Source organism: Ictidomys tridecemlineatus, chromosome 5 (assembly GCF_052094955.1).
Source record: "Ictidomys tridecemlineatus isolate mIctTri1 chromosome 5, mIctTri1.hap1, whole genome shotgun sequence".
Lineage (NCBI taxonomy): Eukaryota > Metazoa > Chordata > Mammalia > Rodentia > Sciuridae > Ictidomys > Ictidomys tridecemlineatus.
This window is the reverse complement of record NC_135481.1, coordinates 166,604,396-166,617,237: the sequence shown is the minus strand read 5'-3', so window position 1 is coordinate 166,617,237 and position 12,842 is coordinate 166,604,396. Positions and strand designations below refer to the sequence as shown.

Sequence of the window (12,842 nt, the reverse complement as noted above, 5' to 3'; positions counted from 1 at the left end):
GAGAGAGAGAGAGAGCAGACTGTCTGGAGAAGGGGATAGGACATACCATAGAGGTGTCAGGTATTTTGAAAACCCTTAAAAAGGGTAAAACAAACTGCAATCACTAGGATTTGTTCCAGAACCCTTGCAAATACCAAATCCATGGATGCTCAGGACTCTCATAGAACATGTCAAAGTATTTGCATATGACCCATGTATAATTCCCATATTCTTTAAATTGTCTCTAGGTTATTTATACAGCCTAATACAATGTAAATGTTATGTTAATAGTCATTGTACTATATTGTTCAGGGAAAAGGGCCGGGAAAATATCTATCCATGTTCAGTAAAGGCACAGATTTTCCCATTACTTTTCATCTGTGGTTGGTTGAATCCACAGATGCAGAACCCACAGATATGGAGAACTAACTAGACTGTTTAACTCAATGCACAAATAATTGTTATTCAAATATTACTGGAAAATTTGTTTGTTCTCATTTCTCTAAAATTTACAGAAAAAAGAACACTGACCTAAAACACATATGTATGAATGAGGAAAGCTCTATTCTGTTTCTATAAGAATTTTTTCTTTAACCCCCCTCCTCCATGCATGTTTTAATTTTTAGAGATTAAGTCATGTCCATGTAGCAACTTTTCCTACTTTGGAGTAAGAATCTTTGTTTTAAAAAATGAACTATAAATTTCATGTTCTTCTAGGAAGTTTGGTTTACAATTCAATGGAGCTAGAATGTTAGGCAAGGGGGCAACTAAGGTGGCATTTTAAAACAATTAGCTAGAAAATCAATCTCATACAAATACCATTCGCATGACTCAAGTGCCATCTTTAGAAGCAGGTAATAGGAATTTTCACCAAGAAAATGGCGCTGACATTTCTTAAATGGAATGCCAACTTTGAATTTTAATTGAAAGGTATAGCCAACAATAATGGAGTCCATCAGAGATCTTCTCTTTGAAACCAAAGGTGTGTTTGCCTTTTTCTCTTGTACACCCTCCCTCTCTCAACTTCACCCATTCCATAAATTGCCATTAAACTTAGAAGGGTGATAGACCCAATGTTGTTTGCATAAAGTACTCAGTATTTAGTTGAGGATAGAATATTGAAGAGAAAGGATATTAACCAATGTTTTTAAAGGACAGAGGTACACTTCCTAGCCAATTTACTTTCACCACCAATGAGAAGAATGGTAAAATTGACAGAGGAAATCCAACAATAGAACATCTGTTTCAAAATGTGAGTTAAATGTGCTTTCTCTACAAGCAACCAAATATTTTTGGTTTTGATCAGGAAATTAATCAGAATACTGAACACTGAGCATTTACCTTCCCTTTTCATGAGGAAATCTGCATGAACAGAAATGCTGACTCTAAGGATTTGAGAGTATTGAAGAGTCAAAGTGGGTTGATTCATCCAGGGATTTTTAAATTATTGAAGGTTCAAGGACTCCAAACAAAACTTCTTTTGTATCCACTGAGTTTCTGTATACCACAGTGTTTATGGAATGTGGATGCAAATGATCCAGAGTTTGACTGCCTGTCTACCCTATCTCACTGGATGGCTTGTTGTTCAAGCGTCCTATTTGAGAGTGCTTTCATAAAGAAAAATTAACATATGCAGGTGAAATACTTTGATGAGGACTCAACGCTTCTTATACAATATATTTAGTAAATTTTACTATATTTCTACATAGTAAAATGTATTTACTATAACCACAAAAGTATCATCAGTTTTTCTTACATTGCAATTGCATGAATAGCTAATTATGTATGCACCTTCATGACAACCCAGAAGCCATGTTTCAATTTGGAATACTTGAATTCCAGAACATGGCAAGGCAAGGAGAACCAGCTTCATTTCCTTTCTCTTTCCACCTGACCTCCAGCACCTATGTGTAGATTACATGCTCACATATCTGAACCTCAACCATACTTCCCATATGCACTCCTCTTCAGCCCCTTTTGGATCAGAAGCTCTATGAGCAGGGAATTCTAAGGTCCCAGGTATTCAAAGCAGGGCCCAGAAAGAGAGCAAGGCCTCCAGGTGGCATGTGGCTCTTTGATTGATACAGAGAAGCATGGCTGTACAGGGGCACTAAGGCTTGAAGGCAAAGTATCAGGACTCCATAAAAAATAGTGAGCAAGGCAGGGTCCTCTCTTGGTAATTTAAGATGATTTTATCTGTACTGTTTTAAGTGCAATTGAAGAATAATTACGTTTTCTCCTTCTATTTACAAGCCTTCTTTCCTCAGGGAAAAGTTTTATAAAGAGTCATAAAAACAACAACATGAATGTTAAATCACCTGGATAGCTACAGATATTTCTTATTTATGATGAGAATAAACACTGATGCAAAATTTTTTTATATCAAAGTATCTAAACCAAGAGTCCAGTGTTCATGTGGGTTAAACGCAAATACGACTATACGATTTGCCAAATGTAAGGTTATTTGGGGAAAACAGTCAAGACTTGTGTTGGTGCCAATCTGTTTCCAAACATACCTCTTGTTCCTGCTAAACTGTTTCTTTCGGATTATCCTTTTCCTGGGTCTTCTCTCCCCTGGAAATGGGACCCTTCCTTCCTAATTGATGCCTGAAAAGCCACTTCTTCCTGACACATCACTACTGACTTCAGGAGAAAAAGGTGTCTCTCACATGGAGTACCCATGTTGCACCTTTTAATGATGCACAGTGCAGTAAACGTTTTGTTAGGTAAACTCCTGCATCACAGTAAATGTTCCCTATAAGAGGGAGGGAAGGAGAGACGGCATTCAGCCCTACTTGCCTCTAAATCCTGGGGTAACAGACAGTTTTACTATCTTTGTTTTAGTTTGAATTGGTTTTGAATATTTAGCATCCATCACATCAACTCGTTCATTTATTTCATCAGAAAAGCAGGAATGAACCTGCCCGTCAAGCCACCCCTGATCTTCCTGAGGCTCAGTTGAATGGACCAGGTATTGGGAGGAAGGACAAGCATAACTACTACTGGACTATGACCTCACCCTAAGCAAGCTGTTCCTGGCTGGAACATTTTTCTGATAACAGGTATCTAGACCCTGTCTAAGATCTTATCTGCTTCCAATCTTATTTTTGTATGTTTGTTTTTGGGAATTCCCCACCCCACATTCCTGGCAAATCTTTTAGCTACCTGCTATCCTTCTAGTAAATTCCTTTTACTGGATTTAGGAGTGTCTTTCATTTACATACAAACTAAGAGTCATTGCTAATATACTTGGTAGAGACCCTAGCATAACAGGTAATCAATGAATGTTTCTTACACAAATGAATTATTATGGCCTGAATGTGTATCATTGCCATAACTGTAAAGGAGTGGGATATTTTTTCTGATTCATAAAACAATGTGTTATCAATGACTAAATTTTGAAAAATTCAGAAAGGTATTTTTTAATTGTATTTTTCCCACCCAAAGATTATTTTTTTTCAGTTTTCTATTTACCCATGATATTTCCATTTCACAAAACACATGAATGATACAATATATATAATAGAGCAACTTGGTTATTTCCACTTAAAATCATAGTGAGGATTATGTCATTATGTAATCTTCAAAATGATCAATTTTGATACCTATAGAATAGTGTATTATTTTGAGAGCTCATAATATCTTCAGTTTCTAATTTTTAGTTATGTATATCCCAAATTTTTGTTCTACAATAAACAATCTTTTATATAAATTTTGCTGGTTACTTCCTTAGCCAAGACTAAACTAAATACAGAATAAAATAAGAAGCAAAAAAAATGGTTGGGTCAAAAAGTTTGAATTTTAAAAAGCTTGTGACAAATATTTTCAAACTCTTCTCTAGGAAGGTTGCATCACATAAATTTCCCACTGGTACTGAATGAGAATGTCCTCACTCTGGATACTATTACTTTTATTAAAAAAAAAAAAAAAATATATATATATATATATATACATATATATAATTAATAGAGGAAACTTAGCATCTTTTCTTTTAATTTGCATTTCTGTGATTAATGGCGAGAACATTTAATAAATATGTATATTGATCCTTTTATTTATTCCTTTTTAATTATTCAGATATTTAGACATCTCTATCAAATGGATTTGCAAGAGTTCTTCAGCATGTTATTGCATTAATTTATGCTTGGTGACAGTATTGCTCCCCATTATTTTGTTCCACACTAAAATGTATATTTTTTTGCACATCAAAGTACAAAACATATTTGAATTTGTATTTTGCTTTGTGATTCATTCCATTGATCTTATATTTAGAAAGTCTTTCTTCTAAAACCAGTTAACTATTTTCTTCTACCTTTGTTTTCTGCCTTACATATAAACTTTTCAATTTATTTGGAATTTACTTTGGAAGGTCACATCAGCAAGAGGTTCTTAGTTCAATGATTTCTATATACGTAGCCAATTTCCTTGAAGTGTTTTTCAGGTACACCTCACTGTTCCACAATATTTTCTCCACCACACTTCTGTTTCTAAAAACAACCTGAGTCTCTTTCTCAACTATTCTATTTCATTGATCTATTTATCAATTCTTACATCAATACTATATTGATTCAATGATTGCAGTTTCATGACGAGATGATTTCTTTTTATTTCAAAAGCAAAACCACAACCACTTCCTCCACAAGCCCCTGACATCTCCCTCCCTCCCTCATCATTCCCACCAACCTTTACCACCTCCAATCACCCACCTACACCACAGTCTTTCTGCACCCACCACCCAACTCCAGCCTCCCCTCCACCTGCCTCCGCCTCTCACTAACAGCTCCACCATCTCTGCAACACCCTCACCACTCTCTTAGATTCTGTTTTTTCGATTTTCATGTAGTTATTCTTCCAGAAGTATGTTAGAATCATTTTGTCAAGTGTCCCTCAATTCCAATGTGATAAGATCATGTAACTGATCTGGGAAAAACAACCATTTCATATTATCTGCCTTTTCTACCCAAGAATAGATGTGGTTTTCATTTTTGTTTTCTGTTTATTAGCTTTATTTGTTGTCAGTAAAAATGTATCCCATTCTGTATATGCTCTTATCTACTCCTTAATATCCTCAATTATTTTACGTACTTTTCCTATTTTTGTTATGTAATTTATATTTCTGTGGTTTCATGAATAGGATCATTTTCCTTTCTATTTTTTAGTTGGTAAATATTGCCCTTTTGGGTAGCCACTGATTTTTAAAGGTGTATGTTTCTGTAACCTTTTTTTTCCTTTCTCTATGACCACAACACCAAACAAGAACAAATTAGAGAAGGAAAAGTTTATCTGGAGCTCATAGTTTAGAGGTCTCAGTTCATAAATGGCCAGCTCCACTGTTGTGGGCCCAGGGTGAAGTAACACATCGTGGGGAATGGACCCAGAAGAAAGTTACTCAGCTCCTAACTGATTAGGTTACAGATCTCACAATCTAATTATTTCACCTCAGATTACTCCTGAGTTAACAGGTGATTTGGGGAGATACCTCATATCCAAACCATGTCAATGTATTTTACAATTAGCCACCTTACTGAAATCTCTTATTAGCTACTTTAGGTTTTAGTTGATTCAATTGTGTACACACCACTTTTTTAAAAAATCAAGGTATGACTCTCTGATTATTGATTACTTGAGTGAAAAATTTTAGTTTGGCATATGGATTAAATGATAGTTTATTATTTTTAAAAATTTTCATTTTACAAGAGCAAGAGGACATGAAATTGAAGCCACTCAAAAAATCCCAAACATAAGATGTGTTCATGTGTTGAACTACGTTAATTTCCTTTGGGCACAATCTTGCTGTATAAAACTACCAGAAAAGGGTTCTCAACTAGAGACATCAAGTTACTTCTCCCTTGGATAAAACATATTAAACAATAAAACAACTAAGATTTTTGACAGAAATACACCAGAAACTTGTTCTCATATAAAGATAATTTCTCTCCTACTTTACCCTCAAAGGCAACAGCCAAGATGATTACAAAAACAGAACAGAGCTCATTCAGATATACTCAGAAAGAAATTGTATGCTGTTCTACACATGAGCAGATTCCTTTTCCCTAGATAGGCTTCTTATTTTAAAAGATCACAATAATAATAACTATTGATTATTGATTTATCAAAATAATTACTTTTTTCTAATAAATGTAGGGTTCCATGTTACTGGGAAAAATTGAGGAGCTATAGTAATGGTTATAAATAGGAACTAAAAAACTAAATAGGAATTAAAGAGAGCTTGGTGTATAACAGAAGCATAATAAGTAATTAATTGTATTATGTTTTATTATATATGATTATTATTTATTATTCTTGATTTCCAAAAGGTAAAAATTATAGTTCCCCATTGTTTTCTCAGGACCCACCATGACAAATATACCCTTACAATATATTTTTACAGAATAGTTGTTGACTGATATGTTTTTACAAAAACCTTAGTTGCCAGAATATATTTTGACTTGACTCTTAACTGCTAACCTAAATCAATTCTTAGAAGGTACACTTGTTAAAGTAAAAAATACTCCCATTTGAAGTCAGAATAAAGTTCTAATTTTCTCTTTTTATGCTAGTGAAAACACTTCAAAAAGTATAAATTGGCACAGGAAAATGCATTAAGACATATTATTCATTCTTTCATTCACCAAACATTTATTGAGCATCTTTTGCATACAAGACACAAAATGAACAGATATGACAGAGTTTAGAGGCATTAAATAGTCAAACAAATAAATAGGAAATTATAATAGGAGGTATGTGCTATGGATGAAAAGAAATGATGAAGATTTGGATTGGTAAGGAAGAGAGGCCAAGGATGTCCAAAAGATAAGTGTGAATTGGACTGGCAAAACATAGGAAGTAGGGCTTTGTATGTTAATAAAAAAAAAAAATAAGAGGTTACTGTAACAGCAGCAAGAGGAAAAGATGCCCAGGAAAAGTCTGGCCAAGTACCTGGGACTCTCAAGAGTTTTTAGAAATTGTCTCAGGTGTATGAATAGTTTTTATGAAGGGAACTGAAATGATCCTGTATTGTCTAGGTGAACCAGGAAGCAGGGGTTCTAGTTAGGAAGTTATGCTAGTGATCCAGGTGAGCTATAATGATTTGAAGTTCAACAATGGTGAAAGGGGATGGAAAGATGAACCCACGAAGATCAGTTTAGAGATACAGATAGAAGGTGGACTTTCTAAGACTATGATGGTTTGGGGCATGGAGGGTAAAAGTAACAGGGTCAGAAATTATCCTTGAATTTCTGGCAAGAGCAACTCCATGGAAAGTGGTGCCATTCACCAAGATACGAAAGACTAGAAAAAGTGTTAGGTTTACTGCTATTGTTCCTGGTGTTTGTTTTGCATTGTTTTTGTACGGTATGAAAAAGGGTAGAAAGCAGCATCAACAAATCAGTTTGGGACAGGGTACATTTGGGATACCTGAGAAGACCCAAGTCCTGGATTGTCTCGGTTTAGGGATAATGACATACAAGTGACATATGAATGAGGTCCCTATGAACCCTGCTATTTCCTATCATAATTGGGAATGTAAAGCTTCAAATACATTAGTTGGATTACATAACAAAGTTTTTTTTCTGAACCCATGTTATTCAATCTTTACCTTCTGTTCTATGCTGACATAATATTAATGCTGTCTTTATCACTATGGATGTTGGTATACTGGACTGAATAGTGCCTTTCCAAAATTCATACCCAGCCAGAACCAGTAAATGTGACCTTATTTGGGAATCAAATCTTTCCAGATGTAATCAACTTAAAATAAAGTCATACTGAATTAGGGTGGGTCTAAATTCAACATGAATGATGTCTTTATATAAAGGGGAAAATTGGGCATAGGGACACAGAGAGAAGACGCCATGTGAAGTTGGAGGCAGAGATTGGATTTATATTGTCACAACCAAGAAACACCTCAAGCTATCAGATTCTGAAAGTGGCTGAAAGATTTTCTCTGAAGGAGAAAATCCCCTCCTAGCAGTCTCAGAGGGAATATGACCCTGCCAAAACCTTAATTTTGGTCTTCTAGCCTTCAGACATGTAAGAGAATAAATTTCTGTTATTTTAAGCCACCCAGTTTTGGGTAATTTGTTATATCAATTCCAGGAAACTAAAATAGTTGAAAGGATCTAAAAAAAAAAATCCACATTTGAACCTGACTTGTATAATAAGGGGCATATAGTATGGGCTCAATAAACATATATTGCCCTTCTCCTAAAAGGCACTGCTTTTTTTTTTTTTTTTTTGGTGGTGGTTTATGAAAGTAATCCCCACAGTTGACTCATGCAGAAAGGTCCTACTATTCCTGAGCCTGTTTCACAGATGGAGAAAGTGAGGTTTAGGAAACTTAATTAGCTTGCCTAAATGGCAAAGCTAAACATGGAACTTCTGTCTCAGCTCTATGTCATCAGCAAGTTGACCCCATAAACCCAAAACACCTGCCTCTTCTAACTGCAGCATTTCAGCAAACTCCAAGAGAGTGAAGGAGAGGTGCTGCCAAATTGGATTTTCAATGTCTGCCGTTAAAACTCATATTAATGAAATAACAAGTTGCAGAGAGCTTTACCTATACACAGAGGAACCCAAATTTTTTATTATAAGGTCAGTGCCATCAATGAACTTGTCATCAACTCCTATTGCTTCCATGAGCACTGCTTCTGCTTTGCACATATGTATTCCAAGTCAAGGTATCATCATCATCAGACTGGACATTATGGCTTTAATTTATTTAAATGCATTTTCCTCATGCAGTTCCCATTTCGTTTTGATGATACTGACTCATTCTTGCCACCTAACAAGACTATAAAAATAAATAGTGTAAGTGCAAAGGAAAGTATCTCTAAACTTCATATTCACAGACTGATGCCCACCCTTCATATTATAAAGAAAAAATAAAGGCATGTTCTAAATTTACCTTTCCTCTCTAACTCAGTGGGTTGTGCTGCTGAATATAACACATATGCAAATGTAAGGTGGGGTTATAGAATGCAAAAATTCATAGAATTCTTGTGTAGGAGGGGCTTTTACATAGAGTATGTTCTCCATAAGGATTCAGGTAAGAGAAACTGCACACTACCAAATCTAAGAAGAGAGAAGGATGTTTTAAAACATTTGTGAGTTACCTAAGATGCTGTGGCAGTTTCTTGGTAGAGCCCTGTGGAATGCCCAGGTTTCCCCATTTCCACAAAAGTATATTCAGTCTTCCAGGCTGTCATCAACTATCAACAACACTCTCCTCTGGTTTTGTGCCAATTTCTGTTTTTCTTTATGACTTTGGCCTTAAAAAGACCACCACAAATAGCCCAAGGCTTCAAATTCTCCTAATTGGGATCTAATGTTGGCAATTAACTCACATCCCATGTTTAAAACATCAGGGAACACCGCCTCCCCCTCCCCACACACTCCACTTTAAGGATAATCACACTTCTTCAAACTGGGCACTGATGATCCCCAGACTTTTCAAGTTTACCCTCCAGGAGGCTGACATGGCACACAATTTTGACAAGAGTTAAGAACGGAGATCCTTTTCCACACTCTGCCCACAACGGTGCCCACAAGCAGAAGTTCTTTTTCTTTCTCTATTACAAACCACCACGCGCGCACAGGCACACCAAGGCAAATAACAAAGGAAAACACAGCCCCATAGAGGCTCAGCTACTGCATCTTGCAGTCCTCACCTGCCAAAAGACAAAAACCATATAAAATCCTGCCCTGGCATCATATCCAACACTCCTCCGGAGAAGCAAGCCCCGTGGCACACCACCCCCACGGCCCGGCCGTGAGCGGCTGTATACACAAAGAACTGGTGCTGGGCTTGCTAGCAGTTCGGGGTACCAGCGCGCTTCCAAGGCTGGTATCAGGGGTTCTCTCCCACGCCCTCCAGCCCAGCAGAAAGGAACTATCCTTTATTTGACCGGTAGAGAGCTTAGGTTGGATGGGAGAGTATGGGTTGGGGGTGGGCGGTCCCCAGATCCCTTCCCTCTCGACAGTGGGTCCCTAGCCTTTGGCATCTCCTAGGAGATGCAAAATTGTGCTGTCAGAGAGGTCCCCTTCTCATCGTCTTCTGGCAAAGCAAGATGCCCTGGGTACCAGCCGTGCGCATCCCTGCGAACGCCTCTCCTGGCACCGATATCCACCCAGGCAGCCCTTCCAGGCGCGCCTGCCTACCTGGTGGCTGGCTGTCAGCGAAGCGGCAGTGGCTCATCCCCTTCTCCTCCACTGCTACATGGCTCCGAGCGCCATGTTCCTGGTCTCCCCGGGCGCACGCTGGGGAACTACTACAGCTGGGTAGGGGCAAGGGGGGCGGGGGCTGAAAGGAGGGTGGGGGGCAGAGCCAAAGCTTTCTACTCTCCACCCAAACCTCCCCCAGCTACTGAGCATGCCCAGCTGCCTGGCTTCGCCCCTAGGAGGACTGTCCATGAGCACACGCAGCTGCTCCGGGTTTTCGCGGCAGCCGGCTGGAAGCAGGCTGTAGCAGCTGCGGGGGGTGTGGAGGGGGGGGAGTGTGGCGGGAGTGTCTACACTCCGGAGCTGGAGAAAGCAGCCAATCCAATCACACTTTCTTTCTGACCTCCCCGCGGAGGAAACTTCTGCACCCCGGGTCCCCACACACTCGAGATTTGCCAAAATTTTGTGCAGGACACTACTGCAAGGGCTGAGCTTTGCTTAAGGGGCGATCAAAGGTAGGTAGGGGGGAGGAGCTGAGAGGCAGATAGGTTTGCCAGCATCTTTACCAACACCAGGACCTGGGCTTCACAAACTTTAATAAGCCTGTGAATTAAAACACAAATTCGGATTCAATTGGTTGGGGCCTGAGATTATGCAAACCAAACTTCTCAGGTGATGTTGGTGCCCTGCTGCTGGCCCTCCTATTGCTCGGAGAAACCCCCTTCCGTGACTTCGGAGTGATCATATCCTTCAATCAGCCAGCCCAGAAAGGATCTCTGGTGTACAGAGACCCCTCCTGCCTGTCGTGGCAACTCAAGTGAAGGTGTCCCTGGAGTTGCCACCCCTTTTCTGCAACGAAGTTCAGTAAGGTCAGAGTGACTTCGTACACAAACTGGTGAATTTGTGATTTCAAATGTAGTGCCTAGGGAAAGGTTAGTTCCTGGACCACTTCATGCTCACTTTGCTGGTTCACTAGTAAACTCATTGTTAGGAACTGTTTCACTCAAGACTGAACAAGTGTGCCTTGCAGATACCTGTGCCTTTCCTGAGCAGGGACAAAAACTAAACACATATCAAAGTGTTAATGTATTGCACATGTAACATCAAGGTTGGGCTTGCCCATGTGAAGAGACTAACAGATTATGAGCACAAGCAGGGTATTTGGGGATCAAGAGATGACACGTTTTGTTTTTGTTTGGTTTTGTTTTTGTTGTTGTTTTTTTGTTTTTGGACTGAAGCTTGCAATGATGTCTTGTGTTTCAATTATAATCCCCCAGTTGTCTATACCCTTCTCAAACCCTTGAAGTCTCCAGCAATATCAAGAATATTTACTGATCACACTATGGGGAGAGACAGAGACATTCACAAACCAGCCGGGAGGTTTCAACCTAGGAAATGGAGAAGTCACGTGCCTGTCCATCCTCAGCTATCCCAAGAGTACCCTTATAAACTAATGCATGTAGTATCTAATTCTATCATCGATCAGCAGAGTACAAAATAAGAATTTTTATCTCCTCATACCCTATTTTATTCAATAGCTTTATACAGTTTTCTGGCTAATAGTATGATATTCATCATTTCTCCCTTGTTGGTTTTCCATTCATTCATACTTCAATGTAGTAGCTGTCATATCAAAATAGGAACTGTAAGATGAGTGAATGATTACTTTTCTCCCCAAATATTCCTAAGTATAAAGAAGAAATATGTCTTGGTATATCATATGCTATCATTCTATTTAAAAGAAATGAGTCTCTAAATCCATCACTTTATCTTCAAAATTGCTCACATAGTGCTAACTCTGTACTCCCCAACCTCATTTCCACCCTCATGTTATTTGTATAAATATTTTCTATTTTTTATTTTCTTATATGTGCATTCATATATATGCAACAACCAAAAACATTTTTCTTACTCTGCAGTTATTGATTGGTTGGTATCAATTAAAATTTTGACTTGAATTATTGAACTTCAATCATTTATAAGAGTCCCTGTTGTATTTAAATGTGTTCATGCAGTTGTTTCTACTGCTTAAATACAATGACTTGTTAGTTGCCTCAAATTCATTTAAGAGGTCCAGAAAATAAAAATTACAGATGCATATAATACTTTTTCTAACACTGCATTGCATAAAATCATAAGATTTTTTTGTGCATAGTATGTCATTTCTTCAGAGTTTAGCATGCAGAATACAGATTTAGAACCAACACTTGTAGGTGGGAAATATCAGAAACAGGAGAGGGCAGAGGGAGAAGCCAAGCAGGCAAACAGTCTTGACCATCCCCTCAGGAAGCTTGGGAGCAAAGGAAACCCTTCAGAACTGCTCTGAGTTGGTCTGAGATGGTTGGTTCTTTGTATCTCCATATCAGTCATTGAGTATGGGCTGCTCCTGAAACAGGCATGAACTTGAGACAGGAAGTTGTCTGAAAATGTAGCAATCCCTAAAGAGGATGACAGCTGATGGTATTCTGTCAACAGTAGTTCCTGTAGCTGAGGTAATAAGACTTTCCCTTAAGGGATATCTGGGCAAAATATTACTCTATCCACCCCACTAATGTAGGGGACATGTCAAAATAGGAACTGTAGGATGAGTAGATCCTAAATATAGCACTTTTGAATACACAAAGTAGTACTCTGCTAATTTGTCAAAAGGATTAAAAAGCTTTATTTTTAAGTAAATAAATGACTTTTTCTGGCTCAGAAATTTT

The 12,842-nt window shown here is 38.1% G+C and overlaps 1 protein-coding gene across 5 annotated transcripts in view; it reads right to left on the bottom strand.

Annotated features, from left to right (window-relative positions):
* The window catches only part of Pak5 (p21 (RAC1) activated kinase 5), a 345,014-nt gene that overhangs the window by 280,669 nt on the left and 51,503 nt on the right, over nt 1–12,842 (bottom strand). For 2 of the 5 annotated variants that reach the window (XM_040274035.2, XM_021723159.3), the window contains exon 1: nt 10,138–10,427. The exons of 1 other annotated variant lie outside the window; for it this stretch is intronic. Coding sequence is in view for 1 of the 4 variants with exons in the window: in XM_021723159.3 (XP_021578834.2) it covers nt 10,138–10,174 (37 nt within the window). In the remaining 3 variants the exon portion in view is untranslated. Of the gene's footprint in view, nt 1–10,137; nt 10,428–12,842 lie in introns of those variants that run through there. 2 more of the 5 variants (XM_078051415.1, XM_078051413.1) reach the window with 1 other exon arrangement.